General features: G+C 42.3%; 1 protein-coding gene across 1 annotated transcript; it reads left to right on the top strand.

Moving 5' to 3' along the window:
- The first annotated feature begins 14,086 nt into the window (after positions 1-14,086).
- Positions 14,087-16,767, top strand: LOC145881480 (trace amine-associated receptor 7e-like). Its single transcript, XM_082978267.1, has one exon. It carries the CDS (start codon positions 15,235-15,237, stop codon positions 16,195-16,197), a length of 963 nt encoding a protein of 320 aa, XP_082834393.1. The 5' UTR covers positions 14,087-15,234; the 3' UTR covers positions 16,198-16,767.
- The last annotated feature ends 4,299 nt before the right edge of the window (positions 16,768-21,066 follow it).

Genomic DNA, 21,066 nt, shown 5'->3' with positions numbered 1-21,066 from the left:
GTCTGTTTGCGATATTACACATGCGATTTTGTCACACCCTGATCTGTTTCACCTGTCATTGTGCTTGTCTCCACCCCCCTCCAGGTGTCGCCCATATTCCCGTTATCCCCTGCATATTTATACCTGTATTCTCTGTTTTTCTGTTGCCAGTTCGTCTTGTCAGGTCTTAGCAGCATTCTTTTCCACCTTCCTGTTTCTCTAGTTCTGTTTCCTAGTTTTTCCAGAAATTTCTTAGACACTAAATTGCCAAAAGTATGTGGACAGCTGCTCATTGAACATCTCATTCCAAAATCATGGGCATTAATATGGAGTTGGTCAGCCCTTTTCCACTATAATAGACCCCACTCTTCTGGGAAGGCTTTCCACTAGTGAAGTTGGTCATTGATGTTGGGTGATTAGGCCTGGCTCGCAGTCGGCGTTCCAATTCATCCCAAAAGGTGTTCAATGGGCTCGAGGTCAGGGCCCTGTGCAGGCCAGACAGGTTCTTCCACACAGATCCCAACATACCTATTTCTGAATGGACCACACTTTCTGCATGGAAGCATTTTCATGCTGGAACAGGAAAGGGCTTTCCCCAAACTGTTGTCACAAAGTCTAGAAAGTCATTGTATGCTGTAGTGTTAAGATTTCCTTTCACTGGAACTAAGGGGTCTAGCTCAAACTATGAAAAAGAGCCCCAGACCATTATTCCTCACCACCAAAATTTACAGTTGGCACTATGCATTGGGGCAGGTAGCGTTCTCATGGCATCCGCCAAATCCAGATTTGTCACTCCAGAGAAGGCGTTTTTCACTGTTTCAGAGTCCAACGGTGGTGTGCTTTACACCACTCGAGCCAACAGTTGGCATTGCACATTGTGATTGTAGGCCTGTGTGCGGCTACACGGCCATGGAAACCCGTTTCAGGAAGCTCCTGACAAACAGTTCTTGTGCTGACGTTGCTTCCAGAGGCAGTTTGGAACTTGGTAGTGAGTGTTGAAATCGAGGACAGAGGATTCTGCCTTCCTGTTGTGTGAGCTTGTGTGGCCTACCACTTCGCGGCTGAGACATTGTTGCTCCTAGATGTTTCCATTGAACAATAACAGCACTTACAATTGACCGGGGCAGCTCTAGCAGGGCAGAAATTTGACAAATTGACTTGTTTGAAAAGTGGCATCCTGTGACGGTGCCACATTAAAAGTCACTGAGCTCTTCAGTAAGCCCATTCTACTGCCAATGTTTGTCTATGGAGATTGCATGAGCATGAGTTTGGCCATCTGGGCTGTTAGCTCAGAAACAAGATGGCGTCGAGGCCTCAATGCTTTTTAAGTTAAGGCCCATTTTGTGAGATTAAATGTCAAAAACGTTCATAGAGCGCTCATTTGACCGCTTCACGTCAAAGTACATGAAGCTACGGTGTCAGGAAAAAAAGAACCAGACATTTATCTATCGTAATTTATGAGAATTAGTACAATGTACAATTGCTGATGGTTAAAGTATTTTTTTCTTCAAAAAGTTAAAGATCCAGTTGTGACGTGTTCAGACGAATCCGTTAAGGTGGGTTTTGGAGCTCTATGTGATTTCTGTGATATTCTGTGATTTTCTGAAATCACACACACACAGTCAATGGGCAGTGACACAGTGTGGGGCTGAGAGACACACAGAGACTGCAATAGTTACCTGCGTTTGAACTATCAAAGAACCATCAGACCTAGAGCTCTGAAACTTTAGAAACCTGTTCTAGAGCTTAAGTCGGTCGTGCATGGTGAGTTATGTGGCTCTGGAAGGTTCTCAGGCCGAGAAACAGCCAAGTACATTTGCAATGATCTCAATTCATTTTGACCATCGCGAAAATGACAACATTTAGAAAAGTCCCAGAGTGACAAGACTAGAGGTGCATTGAAACCGCCTCGGCCCATAGAGATGGACCCCAATGTTTCTGTCCGATAGCTCATTCAAGGACCCCGTAGCAATGCCCGGAAAAGGTGGATTTTCAGCATCAATTAAGGTCGTTGCTCGGGCACCGAATGACCTATCAAGCCGAAACTTGGGATTCGGGGTCGCCTCACATAGGCCTACACATAAAGTCAGAGCTGGACCCACAGCTAAAACGTAACTACATGTTTTACGTTTTTATTTTGTTTGATCTGGTGGCGCTGGGAATAATGGGCCTGCTCTGAAATATGTGATAGTTGGCTTCTAAACGAGTTGGAAAAAGTGGGATTGGTGTCAGATGGTGTCAGAATGACATCTAATTCACTGATGGACGCTGACTTGCTGGTTGACTTTTGTACATTTGCAATATGTTTAAAATGACAGACTGAAATCAACACTAATAATGGCATCACCATAGTCTCTAGGCCATGCCGAGTTCAAAGAGATGCCCCCCTTGACTGTAGCTCACTCGGTCTGAGCGCAGCGACCGTTCAAAAAGTAGGCCCAAAATGAAGCCTGGCCCTAAAATTCAGGTGCTTTTGGGGGACAGTGGCGGAACCGTTAGGGTTAGAAGGACAATTCAACCACAGGAATGTTCCTAAGGTCCTCCCAATCTGTGCAAGCCTAACCTTGACCGTGTGGCATTAACCCTTAACAGTGAAAATAAGTTGTTTACATCAAACAGTTTGCATTGACTTCTCTCCCCATAGGAATCCATTGCCTATTTCCCTTAACACAGTGTCCAAAGAGCGGCCAGAAGTATACAGAATGGTGTCGTCTGCGTAGAGGTGGATCAGAGAATCACCAGCAGCAAGAGCGACATCATTGATGTATACAGAGAAGAGAGTCGGCCCGAGAATTGAACCCTGTGGCACCCCCATAGAGACTGCCAGAGGTCCAGACAACAGGCCCTCCGATTTGACACACTGAACTCTATCAGAGAAGTAGTTGGTAAACCAGGTGAGGCAATCATTTGAGAAACCAAGGCTGTCGAGTCTGCCAATAAGAATGTGGTGATTGACAGTCAAAAACCTTGGCCAGGTCAATGAATACGGCTGCACAGTAATGTCTCTTATTGATGACAGTTATGATATCGTGTAGGACCTTGAGCGTGGCTGAGGTGCACCCATGACTAGCGGAGAAGGTACGGTGGGATTCGAAATGGTCTGTAATCTGTTTGTTAACTTGGCTTTCGAAGACCTTAGAAAGACAGGGTAGGGTAGATATAGATCTGTAGCAGTTTGGGTCTAGAGTGTCACTCCCTTTGAAGAGGGGGATGATTGTGACAGCTTTCCAATCTTTGGGAATGTCAGACGTTACGAAAGAAAGGTTGAACAGGCTAGTAATAGGGGTTGGAACAATTTCGGCAGATAATTTTAGAAAGAGAGGGTCCAGATTGTCTAGCCCGGCTGATTTGTAGGGGTCCAGCTTTTGCAGCTCTTTCAGAACATCAGCTATCTGGATTTGGGTGAAGGAGAAATGGTGGGGGATTTGGCGGGTTGCTGTGGAGGGTGCAGGGCAGTTGACCAGGGCCAGCCGTAGAGAAATGCTTCTTGAAATTCTCAAATATAGTGGATGTATCGGTGGTAACAGTGTTTCCTAGCCTCAGAGCAGTGGGCAGCTGGGAGGAGGTGCTCTTATTCTCCATGGACTTTACGGTGTCCCAGAACTTTTTTCAGTTTGTACTACAGGATGCAAATTTCTGTTTGAAAAAGCTAGCCTTAGCTTTCCTAACTGCCTGTGTATATTTGTTCCTAACTTCCCTGAAAAGTTGCATATCTCGGGGGCTATTCGATGCTAATGCAGAATGCCACAGGTTGTTTTTGTGCTGGTCAAGGGCAGACAGGTCTGGAGTGAACCAAGGACTATATCTATTCCTAGTTCCAATTTTTTTGAATGGGTCATGCTTATTTAAGATGGTGAGGAAGGCACTTTTAACCTCTTGGGGCTAGGTGGGACGCTAGCGTGCCACCCGTGGTGCACTCCATCAACAGCAGGTGCATTTCAAGAGCGGCAAATTTGAATCCAAATAAATGTCAAAATTCAAATTTTTCAAAAATACAACTATGTTACACCATTTGAAAGATAAACATCTCCTTAATCTAACCACGTTTTACGATTTCAAAAAGGTTTTACGGCGAAAGCATAAATTTAGAGTATGTTAGGACAGTACATTTACAAGAGTTGTGTGTAATGTTTTGTCAAGTCAAAGACAGGGTCACCAAAACCATAAAACCAGCTAAAATGATGCACTAACCTTTTACAATCTCCATCAGATGACACTCCTAGGACATTATGTTAGACAATGCATGCATTTTTAGTTCTATCAAGTTCATATTTATATACAAAAACAGCGTTTTACTATGGCATTGATGTTGAGGAAATCGTTTCCCTCCAATAACCGGCAGTCAAGTCAGCGTCAGAAATTAAATAATTAAAATTAGAAAACATTGGTAAAATATTATATTGTCATTTAAAGAATTATAGATTTACATCTCTTGAACGCAATCAACTTGCCAGATTTAAAAATAACCTTACTGGGAAATCACACTTTGCAATAATCTGAGCACTGCGCCCAGAAAAATACGCGTTGCGATACAGACTAGACGTCATGTTGGGGAGATCTAAAATCGAAAATACTATGTAAATAATCCATTACCTTTGATTCTCTTCATCAGATGTCACTTCCAGGTATCACAGGTCCATAACGAATGTAGTTTTGTTCAAAAAAGCTCATCATTTATGTCCAAAAATCTCCGTCTCGTTAGCACATGATGTAAGCCAGCCGGACTTCTCGTCATGAACGAGGGGAAAAAATATATTTCCGTTCGTTCAAACATGTCAAACGTTGTATAGCATAAATCATTAGGGCCTTTTTTAACCAGAACATGAATAATATTCAAGGTGGACGAATGCATACTCTTTTATAACGTATTGGAACGAGGGTACCCAACATGAACTAGCGCGCCAGGTGTCTAATGGGACATCACCGTTCCATGGCTCTTGTTCGGTCAGATCTCCCTCCAGAAGACTCAAAACACTTTGTAAAGGCTGGTGACATCTAGTGGAAGCAATAGGAAGTGCCAAAATATTCCTAAACCCCTGTGTTTTTCAATGGGATAGGTTTAAAGTCAATACAACACATCAGGTATCCACTTCCTGTCAGAAAATGTCTCAGGGTTTTGCCTGCCAAATGAGTTCTGTTATACTCACAGACACCATTCAAACAGTTTTGGAAACTTTAGAGTGTTTTCTATCCATATATAATAAGTATATGCATATTCTAGTTACTGGGTAGGATTAGTAACCAGATTAAATCGGGTACATTTTTTTTATCCAGACGTGCAAATGCTGCCCCCTAGACCCAACAGGTTAAAGAATAACCAGGCATCATCTACTGACGGGATGAGGTCAATGTCATTCCAGGATACCCCGGCCAGGTCGATTAGAATGGCCTGCTCACAGAAGTGTTATAGGGAGCGTTTGACAGTGATGAGGGGTGGTCGTTTGGTCGCAGACCCATTACGGATGCAGGCAATGAGGCAGTGACCGCTGAGATCTTGATTGAAAACAGCAGAGGTGTATTTGGAGGGCGAGTTAGTTAGGATGATATCTATGAGGGTGCCCGTGTTTACGGATTTGGGGTTGTACCTGGTAGGTTCATTGATAATTTGTGTGAGATTGAGGGCATCAAGCTTAGATTGTAGGATGGCCGGGGTGTTGGTAGTTTAGGTCACCTAGTAGCACTAGCTCAGAAGATAGATGGGGGGCAATCAATTCACATATGGTGTCGATGGGCACAGCTGAGGGCAGAGGGTGGTCTATAGCAAGCGGCAACAGTGAGAGACTTGTTTCTGGAAAGGTTAATTTTTAGAAGTAGAAGCTCAAATTGTTTGGGTACAGACTTGGATAGTAATACAGAACTCTGCAGGCTATCTTTGTAGTAGATTGCAACACCGCCCCCTTTGGCAGTTCTATCTTGGCGGGAAATGTTATAGTTAGGGATGTAGATTTCAGGGTTTTTGGTGGTTTTCCTAAGCCAGGATTCAGACACGGCTAAGGCATCCGGGTTGGCAGAGTGTTCTAAAGCAGTGAGTAAAACAAACTTAGGGAGTAGGCTTCTAATGTTAACATGCAGGAAACCAAGGCTTTTACTATTACAGAAGTCAACAAATGAGAACATCTGGGGAGTGGGAGTGGAGCTAGGCACTGCAGGACCTGGATTAACCTCTACATCACCTGAGGAACAGAGGAGAAGTAGGATAAGGGTACGGCTAAAGGCTATACGAACTGGCCGTCTAGAACGTTCGGAACAGAGAGTAAAGGGAGCAGGTTTCTGGGCATGATAGCATAGATTCAAGGCATAGTGTACAGACAAAGGTAAGGTAGGATGTGAGTACATTGTAGGTAAACCTAGGTAAACCTAGAATGATTCTTAGCATATTGAGCATATTACATCAGCAAAAGTCGACCTGTGCTCTGTGACTGATGTCACTGGGACTATATTGTCTCTACCGGGTAAGTGGACAACTCTTTAATGATGTTAGTTTGACTTAAGTTTCTGACACCAGAGGGTCCTGTTATTACCTGTATGCAAGGCTCTGGAACAATGATGTCCAAAACTCTAAGGAATTCTACCAATTAAAGGTGTTGGAGACACAAACGCTTTACTCCAGGGCCCTAATAAGGCCCCAATACAGCATAAACATTCAAAGTGAACCTAAGTACAGCTCTATTGTCATTTGTGTGAGTACAACTTCCATTAGGCCTCATTACAACCCTCACCCCTAAACTAGTCTTCCCTGCACAGGTCAACAATCCCACTTCTGAGTCATGACTCTGTCACAGTTGGGATCTGAACCGTGGTATCCTGAGTGGAAAACCAACATCTTAACCAAAAGTCCAAGAGGAAAGACCCTCTTGGACCGAGGGTGACACTGATTTTGAAGTACCATGCAGGGCTACCTCATCACAAGAGCATGAGTCTTACTCACCTCTGCTACACATTACACTGAAAAACTATCCTTAGTTATTTTTTTTACTAGTCCAATGTTGATACAGTCCCACAATGATTTGTATGTCTGATGTCAACTTTTTAATAAATTGGACTTTCAAGAATCAAAGAGTCACCGGCCACATCATCATAGAGTATGACGATGCCATTTGCATCATGCAATATTTTGCATCATCATGATGATGTGGCTGTCGACACTTTGATTCTTGTTTTTGAGTGACATTTCCTTTTAAAGCTGTAATTCGTATCGGTGAAACTGCCATGTCCGTTTGCGATATTACACCTGTCGTTGTGCTTGTCTCCACCCCCCTCCAGGTGTCGTCCATCTTCCCATTATCCCCTGTGTATTTATACCTATATTCTCTGTTTGTCTGTTGCCAGTTCGTCTTGTCTTGTCAGGTCTTACCAGCGTTCTTTCCCGCCTTCCTGTTTCTCTAGTTCTGTTAATATGGAGTTAATCCGGCCTTAGCCGCTATCATAGCCCCCACTCTGCTGTGAAGGCTTTCCACTAGATGTTGGATAATTGCTGTTGGAACTTCCATTGCTTTACACCTCTTGAGACAACACTAGGCACTGCGCATGGTAATTTTAGGCCTGTGTGTGGCTGCTCGGCCATGGAAACCCATTTCATGAAGCTCCTGACGAACAGTTCTTGTGCTGACGTTGCTTCCAGAGGCAGTTTGGAACTCGGTTGTGAGTGTTGCAACCGAGTACAAAAGATTCACACCTTCCCGTTCTGTGAGCTTGTGTGGCCTACCACTTTGTGACTGAGACATTATTGCTCCTAGATGTTTCCATTGAACAGTAACAGCACTTACAGTAGAACGGGGCAGCTCTAGCAGGGCTGCAATTTGCCGAACTGACTTGTTGAAAAGGTAGCATCCTATGACGGTGCCACGTTGAAAGTCACTAAGCTCTTCAGTAAGCCCATTCTACTGCCAGTGTTTGTCTATGGAGATTGCATGGCTGTGTGATCAAGTTCATACAACTCTTAGCAACGGGTGTGGCTGAAATAGCCAGATCCACTCATTTGAAGGGGTGTCCCCATACTTTTGTATGTCTTTGACCAACATATATATATATTTGTATTCCAAATCACGTGAAATCCATAGGCCTAATGAATTCATTTCAATTGACTGATTTCCATATGACTGTAACTCTTGCGTTTATTTTTTTGTTCAGTATAGAATAAGTCAAGTTATCCCTCTGTCACAGATTGTGATCTATACTGTTTTACTCTGGCCAATGTACGTACTGAAAGTAATCCCTGTCCTCTGTTTCACTCTGCAAGAAAACGTTTAAAAAAATCTAGCTCTTTACTCCAGGACTTTGGATATGAGATCAAATGTTTAATATCAGGCGACAATTGTCCGTAGAGATCTGATTGTGTTGAGGCACAGATCTGGGGAAAAATGTCAGCACCATTGAAGGTCCCAAGACCTCAGTGTCCTCCATCATTCTTAAATGGAAGAAGTTTTAAACCACCAAGACTCATCCTAGAGCTGGCCGCCCGGCTAAACTGAGCACTCGGGAGAGAAGGGCCTTGGTCAGGGGGGTGACCAAGAACCTGATGGTCACTCTGAGAGAGCTACAAAGTTCCTCTTTGGAGATGGGAGGACAACCATTTCTGCAGCACTCCAACAATCAGCTCTTTATTGTAGAGTGGCAAGACAGAAGCCACACCTCAATAAAAGGCACATGACAGCCTTGGAGTTTGCCAAATGGCAACTTAAGTACTCTCAGACCATGAGAAACAAGATTCTCGGGTCTGATGAAACCATGATTGAACTCTTTGGCCTGAATGCCAGGTGTCACGTTAGGAGGAAAACCTGACAGAGCTCGCGAGTATCTGCAGAGAAAAATGGGACAAGCTCCCCTAACACAGATGTGCCAAGCTTGTAGCGTCATATCCTGTGATCGCTGCCAAATGTGCTTCAACAAGCTACTGAGTAAAGGGTCTGAATACTTATGTACATTTCAGTTTGAAATGTGTTATACATTTGCCAAAAAAATAAAACCAGTTTTTTTTTCATCAGGTTAGCACTTGATGTTACTCTTCAATAACACAGACCCCAAAACAGATCAAGGGAGAATAATCGGTTTATTCAAAGAGGACATATCATAGATTTTATGCTGAGAGGTAGATGTTCATTCTCCCCTCTCCTCAGTGATTCTCTCCACAGAACAAATAGACATGATGTAGTTTTATAACCCAACCCTAGCCTGTGGTTGACCAATTAGAATTCCTTGCAAAAAAACTGGGCCAATGGCCAAATAAGTATCCTGTTTCAGGCTCAATGCCTAGACAAATTCCTTACATGTCTCTGACCCATTCATCATTACTTCCCTATTACAGAAAAAACACTATTTCCATTGATCGTTAATTCCCTCTTGACCGTTAGTCCTCTGCGTTGTGTATTATCTTAAAATATTCTTATGGTGTATTGTGAGTAGATTGATTAGGGGTAAAAAAAGATATATTCAACATTTTTTAGAATAGGGCTTTAACGTAAGTATCTGTTTTACAGTTTAGAAACACCTTATGTATCTATTCCCCCCAAGTAAAGAATTTATAAGTATTTGGACAACTTCGGCAATCAAACAGGCAAAAGGTCAGTAGAGAGAAAAACTGGAGTCGCAATTCAAAGGTTTAGACACAAGATTTATGTGCCAGGGTCTATAGACCACCAGGGATTACAAAGGAAAAACCAGCCACGTCACGGATACCGACGTCTTGCTCCTGCACTTTGTTTTCCAAGATGGCGCAGCAGTAAGAGGTGTTTGTTTTCGTCCCATGTAAATATGATCTTTTTCGTTTTTTTGGTATATATTTCATTATATTTCAATATCTTTTTTTCCATTTTCAAATTAAATATACCTTCTTGCAACCCGCCTCACCCAATGTGGTATGGATCTGCTATTTTTTTTAACCTTATATCTGGAACTTATATCTGGCACGATATCAGCCCTGAGCATATCGGTCTGCTTTTTCCCCCCACTACATCACCGGATTCCTGTCGCAAGCTCTGGACCATTACACCGGATCTTCGCAGTTAGCTAGTTGCTATTGTGGCTAATGCCCTTGTCCAGAAGCATGCACCAGTTAGCCTCGAGCTTGCCTCGAGCTAGGCCCCTCTCCTGATAGCAAACGAAGTACACCAGCTACAATACCTCTCTTGCCAATTGGCCTGGACCCTTTGTCGACACGGAGCCCCACCGATCCATCACTACTGGTCTGACGTAATTCGACCGATGTGCTCTCAACCGGTCTCTGCGTCGTGGATGTTAGTGATGATCTTTCTGCTGCCCTGGCCTGCTAGCTTCCTGAACGCCGTGTCTCCCGCTCGCCTAGTGGAATAATCGACTACTGAACGGCTCCCAGTTTCATCTATTGCTGGTCATTGGACCCTATGATCACTCGACTACACAGCTGATGCCTGCTGGACTGTTCATTTACACGGTACTTCATTTTGTTTAGCTGTCGGCCCCAGCCTCGAACTCAGGCCCTGTGTATAGCTAACTGACCCTCTCTGCCCATTCATAGCCATTTACCCATTGTTGTTGTCCTAGCTGTTGTTGTCTCAACTGTTGTTGTCTTAACTCTCCCAATCAACACCTGTGATTACTTTATGCCTTTCTCTAATATCAATATGCCTTGTGTACTGTTGTTTAGGGCAGCTCTCATTGTTTTATTTTACTGCAGCTCTCATTGTTTTATTTTACTGCAGAGCCCCTAGTGCTGCTCAATATGCCTCAGATAGCCCCCTTGTCCAACCCCCCACAAATGCGGAGACTGCACCTAGCTTAACTGGCGCCTCCAGAGATGCAACCTCTCTCATCGTCACTCAATGCCTAGGTTTACCCCCACTGTACTCGCACCCTACCATACCCTTGTCTGTACACTATGCCTCGAATCTATCCTACCACGCCCAGAAAACTGCTCCTTTTATTCTCTGTTCCCAAAACACTAGACAATCAAATCAAATCAAATGTATTTATACAGCCCTTTTTACATCAGCTGATATCTCAAAGTGCTGTACAGAAACCCAGCCTAAAACCCCAAACAGCTAGCAATGCAGGTGTAGAAGCACGGTGGCTAGGAAAAACTCCCTAGAAAGGCCAAAACCTAGGAAGAAACCTAGAGAGGAACCAGGCTATGAGGGGTGGCCAGTCCTCTTCTGGCTGGGCCGGGTGGAGATTATAACAGCACATGGCCTAGATGTTGAAATGTTCATAAATGACCAGCATGGTCAAATAATAATAATCATAGTAGTTGTCGAGGGTGCAACAAGTCAGTAACACAAGAGTAAGTGTCAGTTGGCTTTTTCATAGCCGATCTTTGAGAGTAACTCTACCGCTCCTGCTGTCTCTAGAGAGTTGAAAACAGCAGGTCTGGGACAGGTAGCACGTCCGGTGAATAGGTCAGGGTTCCAGCAGGTCTGGGACAGCAGGTCTGGGACAGGTAGCACGTCCGGTGAACAAGTCAGGGTTCCATAGCTGCAGGCAGAACAGTTGGAACTGGAGCAGCAGCACGACCAGGTGAACTGGGGACAGCAAGGAGTCATCAAGCAAGGTAGTCCTGAGGCATGGTCCTAGGGCTCAGGTCCTCCGAGAGAGGGAAAGAGAGAAAGAGAGAATTAGAGAGAGCATATTTAAATTCACACAGGACACCGGAAAAGACAAGAGAAATACTCCAGATGTGACAGACTGACCCTAGCCCCCCGACATAAACTACTGGAGCATAAATACTGGAGGCTGAGACAGGAGGGGTCAGGAGACAACCAGTTCTTATAGCCTTTGGCCGTACCCTCATCCTACTCCTCCTCTGTTCCTCTGGTGATGTCGAGGTTAACCCAGGCCCTGTGTGTCCCCAGGCACTCTCATGACTTCTGCAACTGTAAAAGTCTTGGTTCATCAGAAGCCTCCTCACTAAGTTTGCTTTATTCACTGCTTTAGCACACTCCGCCAACCCTGATGTCCTAAACATGTCTGAATCCTGGCTTAGGAAGTCCACCAAAATGTCTTACATTTCCATCCCCAATTGCAACATTTTCTGTCAAGACAGAACTGCTAAAGGGGGCGGAATTGCAATCTATCTTCTACTTTTAAAGATCCATCTCTCCAGAAATAAGTCCCTCACTGTTGCCGCTTGTTATAGACCCTCCTCAGCTCACAGCTGTGCCCTGGACACCATATGTGAAATGATTGCCCCCCATCTATCGTCAGAGTTTGTACTGCTAGGTGACCTACAATCTAAACTAGATGCCCTTAATCTCACACAAATTATCAAGGAAGCTACCAGGTACAACCCCAAATCCGTAAACATGGGCACCCTCATAGATATCATCCTGACCAACTTGCCCTCTAAATACACCTCTGCTGTTTTCAACCAGGATCTCAGCAATCACTGCCTCATTGCATGAGTCCGTTATGGGTCCGCTGTCAAACGACCACCCCTCATCACTGTCAAACTATCCCTAAAACAATTCTGCAAGCAGGCCTTTCTAATCGACCTGGCCCCGGTATCCTGGAAGGATATTGACCTCATCCCGTCGGTAGAGGATGCCTGGTTGTTCTTTAAAAGTGCTTTCTTCACAATCTTAAATAAGCATGCCCCTTTCAAAAACTGTAGAGCTAATAACAGATATAGTTCTTGGTTCACTCCAGACTTTGACTGCCCTTGACCAGCACAAAAAACATCCTGTGGCGTACTGCACTAGCTCCGAATAGTCCCCGTGTTATGCAACTTTTCAGGGAAGTCAGGAACCAATACACATAGTCAGTTAGGAAAGCAAAGGCTAGCTTTTTCAAACAGAAATTTGCATCCTGCAGCAGTAATTCCAAAAAGTTTTGGGACACAGTAAAGTCCATGGAGAATAAGAGCACCTCCTCCCAGCTGCCCACTGCACTGAGACTAGGAAACACTGTCACCACTGATAAATCCATGATAATCAAGATTTTCAATGAGCATTGCTCTACAGCTGGCCATTCTTTCCACCTGGCTACCTCTACTCCGGTCAACAGCTCTGCACCCCCCGCCAGCAACTGCACCCCCCCCCCCGCTTCTTCTTCACCAAAATCCAGACAGCTGATGTCCTGAAAGAGCTGCAAACTCAGGATCCCAAAAAATAAGCTGGGATAGACAATCTGGACCCCCTCTTCCTAAAATTAGCCGCCGCCATTGTTGCAACCCCTATTACTAGTCTGTTCAACCTCTCTTTCGTATCGTCTGAGATTCCTAAAGATTGAAAAGCGGCCACGGTCATCCCCCTCTTCAAAGGGGGAGACACTTTTGACCAAAACTTTTACAGACTTAAATCCATCCTGCCCTGACTTTCTAAAGTCTTCGAAAGCCAAGTGAACAAACAGATCACCGACCATTTCGAATCCCACTTTACCTTCTCCGCTATTAAGTTGTATTAATATACAACTGAGCAAGAGGACAAGTACATTAGAGTGTCTAGTTTGAGAAACAGACGCCTCACAAGTCATCAATTGTCAGCTTCATTAAATAGTACCCGCAAAACACAAGTCTCAACGTCAACAGTGAAGAGGCAACTCCGAGATGCTGGGCTTCTAGGCAGAGTTGCAAAGAAAAAGTCATATCTCAGACTGGCCAATTAAAATAAAAGATTAAGATGGGCAAAAGAACACAGAAACTGGACAGAGGAACTTTCCAGCTACAATAGTCATTTACAACATTAACAATGTCTACAATGTATTTCTGATCAATATTATGTTATTTTAATGGACAAGAAATATGTTTTTCTTTCAAAAACAAGTACATTTCTAAGTATCCCCAAACTTTTGAACGGTAGTATATATATATATATATATATAGGACAAAACACACATCACGGCAAGACAGACAACACAACACCAAATAAAGAGAGACCTAAGATGACAACACAGCATGGTAGCAACACAAAATGACAACAACATGGTAGAAACACAACATGGCAGCAGCACAACACTGTAGCAGCGCAAAACATGGTACAAACATTATTGGGCACAGACAACAGCACAAAGGGCAAGAAGGTAGAGACAACAATATATCACGCAAAGCAGCCACAACTGTCAGTAAGAGTGTCCATGATTGAGTCTTTGAATGAAGAGATTAAGATAAAACTGTTCAGTTTGAATGTTTCTTGCAGCTCGACCCAGGGATGTGTGTGCTTTGGGGACAACTGGAGGCATCCTGTCCGGCTGTGTCACCACCTGGTACAGCAACTGCACCGCCCACAACCACAGGGCTCTCCAGAGGGTGGTACGGTCTGCCCAATGCATCACCGGGGGCAGACTGCCTGCACTCCAGGACACCTACAGTACCCGATGTCACAGGAAGGCCAAAAAGATCGTCAAGGATATCAACCACCCGAGCTACGGCCTTTTCACCCCGCTATCATCCAGAAGGGAAGGTCAGTACAGGTGCATCAATGCAGACATTGCTTTTCCTATTATTTATATATTTCTTTATTCCCTTCATTTACTTTTGATTTGTGTGTATTGTTGTGAATTGCTAGATACTACTGCGCTGTTGGAGCTAGGAACAAAGAATTTCACTAAACCCGCAAAAACATCTGCTAAATATGTGTATGTGACCAATAACATTTGATTTTGATTTGATTTTGTAGTGTATAATTCAGATCAGATGGACATTTTTAAAGTCTATGTTCCTATGGAATGAGACAATTTTGATTGCATTTGCTATAAGCGTACACCATGAACTTATGCTATCTCATCAACTTCCCTACTGTCAACTTTCCTAAACAGTTGCCAGCTGACATGTGTCGTGCCATCATGTGTCCTGAGGTTGTGGATTATGTTCCAAACTAAGCACTGACATCACCCAAACCAGTTAGTCTGCACAGTTATCCTATTTCCCATGTAAAATAGCCTTTGATGGACCAAAACATCACCCATGCTATATTTTCCCCATTAAAATGCTTAGTTGATTAAATGTACCATATCTGTCATCTCTAACTATCAGTAAGGCTGAAGGACAGGCTAGGTGGGCACAGCACCATCCAATCCTGTCATTCATTATATCATCCTTTCACCAATGATTTGTTTAACCAACCGTTTGTTCATTTCTGTGCTCACTTGTGTATGTTTTGTTGGTGGTGTGTGTGTGTGTGTGTGCGTGTGTGTGTGTGTGCAGAGAGACGCTGGGGAGGAGAGTATCTGTTTGCCACTTAGGGATAAATAGAGAGGCAGAGCTCAGAGTTTGTCAGAAGGCGGACCTGACAGGGTCACACACAGGACCAAGCAGGAGAAGGACCTCAGCATTTTTACCTTTTATTACAAATGGAGGAAAACAAAGATGTTCAATACTGTTTTCAAGACAGAAACTCTTCTTGCAGAAAGGCTTTGCTATCGACATCTATCTACATTACACTGTACATCTTCTTGTCATTGATTTCAGCAGTTACAGTATTTTTGAACATACTGGTGATCATCTCCATCTCTCACTTCAAGCAGCTCCACACTCCAACCAACCTGCTCATCCTCTCTCTGGCTGTGTCAGATCTGCTGGTGGGACTGATTGTGATACCAGTAACGACTGTAGCAAAAATGGAACGTTGCTGGGGGTTTGGGAAATATTTCTGTGTGTTTCAATTCTACATCTCTTTTTTATGTACTTCTTTATCTCTGGGTAATTTGGTCTTGATATCTATTGACCGCTATGTTGCTGTGTCTGATCCCTTATTGTACCACTCTAAAATAACAACAACAAGAATGATGTGTTGCATATCCATTACCTGGTGTTGTTGTATCATATACCGTGCTGCTATTATAAAACACTTTCTATATTTACAGGTACCTGGTAGGTGTTTGAAAGAATGTTTCATTGTTGAAGGAATAACCTGGGGTAATATCATTGACCTTGTAATTACAATGGCTGTCCCATGCTCTATTATTATAACACTTTATATGAAAATCTTTGTGGTGGCCAGATCACAGGCCAGAAAGGTATTTTCAAAAGAGGCTGCCAGTGTGTCTGGTGTTAAAACTCTACAGGCTAAAAAGTCTGAAAAAAAAGCTGCAAAAACTCTTTCAATTGTTGTTATCAACTATTTCATTTGTTGGATTCCATTTCTATTTATTTTCTTCACGTTTTCTATTTTAGTTGACAATTTCGTATCATTTTTCATCAGTTTTCTGCCACTTGTTAATTCCTTAATAAATCCAATAATTTATGCTTTCTTTTATCCATGGTTCAAAGTGACAGCTAAACTTATTTTAACTTTGAAGATAAGACGTTTATAGATCCTATAATTTTATTCCCTAGGTTGGCAAACATAGGTTTGATATCATTTTGTTCTACAATTCTTATAATTATTTATTTCATGTAACAATACACTGACATTGCTTATCTCAGTGTTGTCATCATAGATACATGTGGTGTTGATTCAGAATGATTTTGTCTGGGTTGGATTGGAATAACTTAGAGAAGGCATAAGATTGTTTTATAAAGGACATTGTAGTCATTGTGGATTGTGTACTCCAAATACCTAAGGCTGTGGTTGTTCTGTGTTACTTAATGATAAATTGTAAGTATTATAATAGTACATTCTGAGGACGTCATGAGTCGTTCTATATGTGGTTTAACATCTCCCTCTAGTGGCAAAATGTTTACCCAACGTCTTCATCAAGTGTAGTAAAGCTGAAATGTACAATACTGCATGATATCAGATAACATCCAAGTCTATCTCAATGGTGTATTGTGTAAGTAGATGAAGGTAAATGTAAGAATATGCAATTATGGGTAACACTTTATAATAACATTCAGTAATAAACCATTTGTAAGGCATTTACAGTTTGCTCACCATTTCATATTAAGGCCACATTTGTGAAATGTTATTCAGCTAGGTATTCTGACATTTATAAATAACTGCTACAGTATATACATTAATTATTCAACACAACAGAGCAGGAGACCACAGTAGACACTTCAACCTCAACATACTGGGTATGAACACTACCACTACTCTCACTACATCAATGCTGCCAGGTCAGGGGTCACGCCAGAGCAGCCCTCTCAGACGCTGTTTAGTGTGAATTAATATAGAGATTGGGTAACACACTAAATAGTTTATCATGGATTAGTAAATAGTTCATCCATAATTTGTCATTACTCCCATATTTATTTTAGTAAGCTAGTTATTCATACATTTACAAACAACTGGTATAGTCTGCAATAATGATTCAGAAGATTACTCATGAGATGTTTAATAAATATTCTTATAAACCATTTACTGATCATTAGTAAAGTAGTTTTGCAGTCCCTAATATAAAGTGAGGACTATTCATACTTTCTTAATACTTCATAAATGTTTCGAACAGTGACCAGTGTAATTTATCACAAAAAGATGGACATTCTATTGGTAGATATTCCAGCAGTACCTGATGCTCCTTAAGGTCTCAAAATGACCTAGAACATATCAATGGTTAAACAATAAGCACACAACACAGAGGATGTTAAAGGAAATATATTGAACATTTTATTCCAAAACAGTCACACTTGTAGTAGTGTGCTGAAGGAAGTAACGTGTTTTGTCTGTAAATGATAACATTCTTGTTTCCAGGCACTGACTGATTGCAGTCACTCGTTAGAAATCAAATCAAATTGTATTTATCAAAAACGTGTTTAGCAGATGTTATTGCGAGTATAGCGAAATATTTATGCATCTAGTTCCGACAGTGCAGCAATATCTAACAAGTAATATCTAACAATTCCACAACAAATACCTAATACACACAAATCTAAGTAAAGGAATGAACATAATAATATATGGATGAGCAATGTCAAAGCGGCATAGACTAAGAGCAGTTCATTGACTGCTTACTGGGTAAGGGAACCAATATCTAAATACATAACTTAATTGAGCATTACATTTAAAGGGTTGCTACCTTTAATACACTACAAAATCAAATCAAAATCACATTTTATATGTCACATACACATGTTTAGCAGATGTTATTGCAGGTGTAGTGAAATGCTTTTCTTCCTAGCTCCAACAGTGCAGTAGTATCTAACAATTCACAATAATACACACAAATCTAAAAGTAAAAGAATGGAATTAAAAAATATATACATATTTTAGGACAAGCAATGTCTGAGTGGTATTGACAGAAAATACAGCAGAATACAGTATATACATATGACATGGGTAAAATAGCATATAAACAGTATTAAAGTGACTAGTGTTCCATTTAAAGTGACAGACCAGGGATTTGGGCGGCAGCTAGCCTAGTGGTTAGAGCGTTGGACTAGTAACCGAAAGGTTGCAAGATCAAGTCCCCAAGCTGACAAGGTAAAAACCTTTCGTTCTCTCCCTGAACAAGGCAGTTAACCCACTGTTCCTTGGCTGTCATTGAAAATAAGAATTTGTTGTTAACTGACTTGCCTAGTTAAATAAAGGTAGAAAAAAGTTTAATGTCTATGTACATAGGGCAGCATCCTCTAAGGTGCAGGGTAGAGTAACCGGGTGGTAGTCGGCCAGTGATGGCTATTTCACAGTCTGATGGATTTGAGATGTATTTCAGTCTCTCGCTCCCAGCATTGATGCACCTGTACTGACCTCGCCTTCTGGATCATAGCGGGGTGAACAGTCCGTGGACCCTGGTGGTTGATGGTCTTGATGATCTTTTTGGCCTTCCTGTGACATCGGGTACAGTAGATGTCCTGGAGGGCAGGCAGTGTGCCCCCAGTGATACGTTGGGAAGACTACACCACCCTCTGGAGAGCCCTAAGTATTCAGACCCTTGACTCAGTAACTTGCTGAAGCACCTTTGCCAGTGATTACAGGGTATGACGATACAAGCTCAGCACACCTGTATTTGGGGAGTTTCTCCCTCAGATCCATTTGCTTGGCTAGTTATAGACTAATGCTAGCTGACTAACATTGAACCTGGTTAATTAGCTACCTGCAGATTCATGCAGGATAGTAATGTCATGATTTTGGATTATGGTTCATTGTTAGCTGTTTTAATAAAAGACTCCACTATGCAAGTAACCATTTCAGGTGAGTTTGTAAATTCAGTCTGGCCATCTACTCCGATTTCAGAGCACTCTTGTCTGAGTGTGCCAGTGCGCAGAATAACTAATGAATTCAACAACCGTTGAATATGGCCGGTGTCAGTAAACGTCCGCAAAAAAAGCATAATTGAATTGTTGCCAGCAGCACAGTTACAGTCACCAACGCTCTGGATAACATGTAAACAGCTGTCAGAGTTTGGGTGGGGGCTAAAGATTAGAGGGTGTGAACAATGCTGAATGGGAGTCGACAAAGAACAGCTCTCCAGTAGGTCCCAAATATTCTTCTCAAAAGTGAGATTACAAGTATATCAAATTTCAAAGCAGAATTTCTTTCTCATTGTTCCTCAAATGCAATGCATGATATACCATTTTGTAGCTTTGTGTCTCTGCTTTTATCCAATGTAAAAAACTAAATTTCAAATTTTGCTACGTAAGACCGAATCAAGGCGGTTCGTCACATATGTCGGTCCAGAATCAACACTGATATATGATGACCCTGGATCGACACAGATATATGAAGATCCAGGATCAAAACAGATATGATATGATCCAGTGTCAATACAACTAAATAATGATCAAGGATCGACACAGATATAATATGATCCAGGATCCATATAGACACATCTTACATGCTAAATGCTTGTTTCACAAACGCAGCACTAATTTCACGACTTGAATCAGACAGATTTGACTGTTATCGCCAAGTTCTCTGCAGAGAAGGCTTATCTGGATCTCGTTATTACTGGGAGATGGACTGGGATGGTGGTTGGCCTGCCATTGGTGTGGTGTACAAAGGAATGATGGGAAAGGCATGTATTGGACTCACCAGCAATTCCTGGTGTATGTATGGCTCTGAGAGCGTTTATGACTTTTACAATGCTGGAGTCCATAGTAGGTCCATCCTTGGCCCTGTATCTAACAGAGTTGGAGTGTATCTGGACTGGCCAGCTGGTACTTTGTCCTTCTATAGTGTGTCCTCCTCTGGTACGCTGACATACCTTTACACATTCTACACCACATTCACTGAACCCCTCCATCCTGGATTTGGGTTTCTTTTGTTGAAAACCTCATCAGTGACCCTGTATCAGATCAATGACCAATACATTCAAAGGTGAGTCATAGTTGACAAAGGGTAAATCCTTGAAGTCGGAAGTTAACCTTAGCCAAATACATTTCAACTCAGTTTTTCACAATTCCTGACATTTAATCCTAGTAAAAATTCCCTGTCATATGTCAGCTAGGATCATCACTTTATTTTAAGAATGTGAAATGTCAGAATAATAGTAGAGAGAATGATTTATTTCAGCTTTTAATTCTTTCATCACATTCCCAGTGGGTCTGAAGTTTACATACACTCAATTAGTATTTGGTAGCATTGCCTTTGAATTATTTAACTTGGGTCAAATGTTTTGGGTAGCCTTCCACAAGCTTCCCACAATAAGTTGGGTGAATTTTGGTCCATTCCTTCTGACAGAACTGGTGTAACTGAGTCAAGTTTGTAGGCCTCCTTGCTCGCACACACTTTTTCAGTTCTGCCCACAAATTTTCTATGGGATTGAGGTCAGGGCTTTGTGACGGCCACTCCAATACCATGACTTTGTTGTCCTTAAGCCATTTTGCCACAACTTTGGAAGTATGCTTGGGGTCATTTTCCATTTAGAAGACTCATTTGGAACCAAGCTTTAACTTCCTGACTGATGTCTTGAGATGTTGTTTCAATATATCCACATAATTTTCCATCCTCATGACGCCATCTATTTTGTGAAGTGCACCAGTCCCTCCTGCAGCAAAGGTCCCCCACAACATGATCCTGCCACCCCTGTGCTTCATGGTTGGGATGGTGTTCTTCGGCTTGCAAGCCTCCCCCTTTTTCCTCCAAACATAACGATGGTCATTATGGCCAAACAGTTCTATTTTTATTTCATCAGACCAGAGGACATTTCTCCAAAAAGTACGATCTTTGTCCCCATGTGAAGTTGCAAACCATAGTCTGGCTTTTTTATGGCTGAGCAGCCTTTCAGGTTATGTCAATATAGGACTGTGGATATAGATGCTTTTGTACCTGTTTCCTAAAACATCTTCACAAGGTCCTTTGC

This window comes from Salmo salar, chromosome 08 (assembly GCF_965601325.2).
Source record: "Salmo salar chromosome 08, fSalSal1, whole genome shotgun sequence".
Classification (NCBI taxonomy): domain Eukaryota; kingdom Metazoa; phylum Chordata; class Actinopteri; order Salmoniformes; family Salmonidae; genus Salmo; species Salmo salar.
This window is presented reverse-complemented; position numbering and strand designations above follow the sequence as displayed.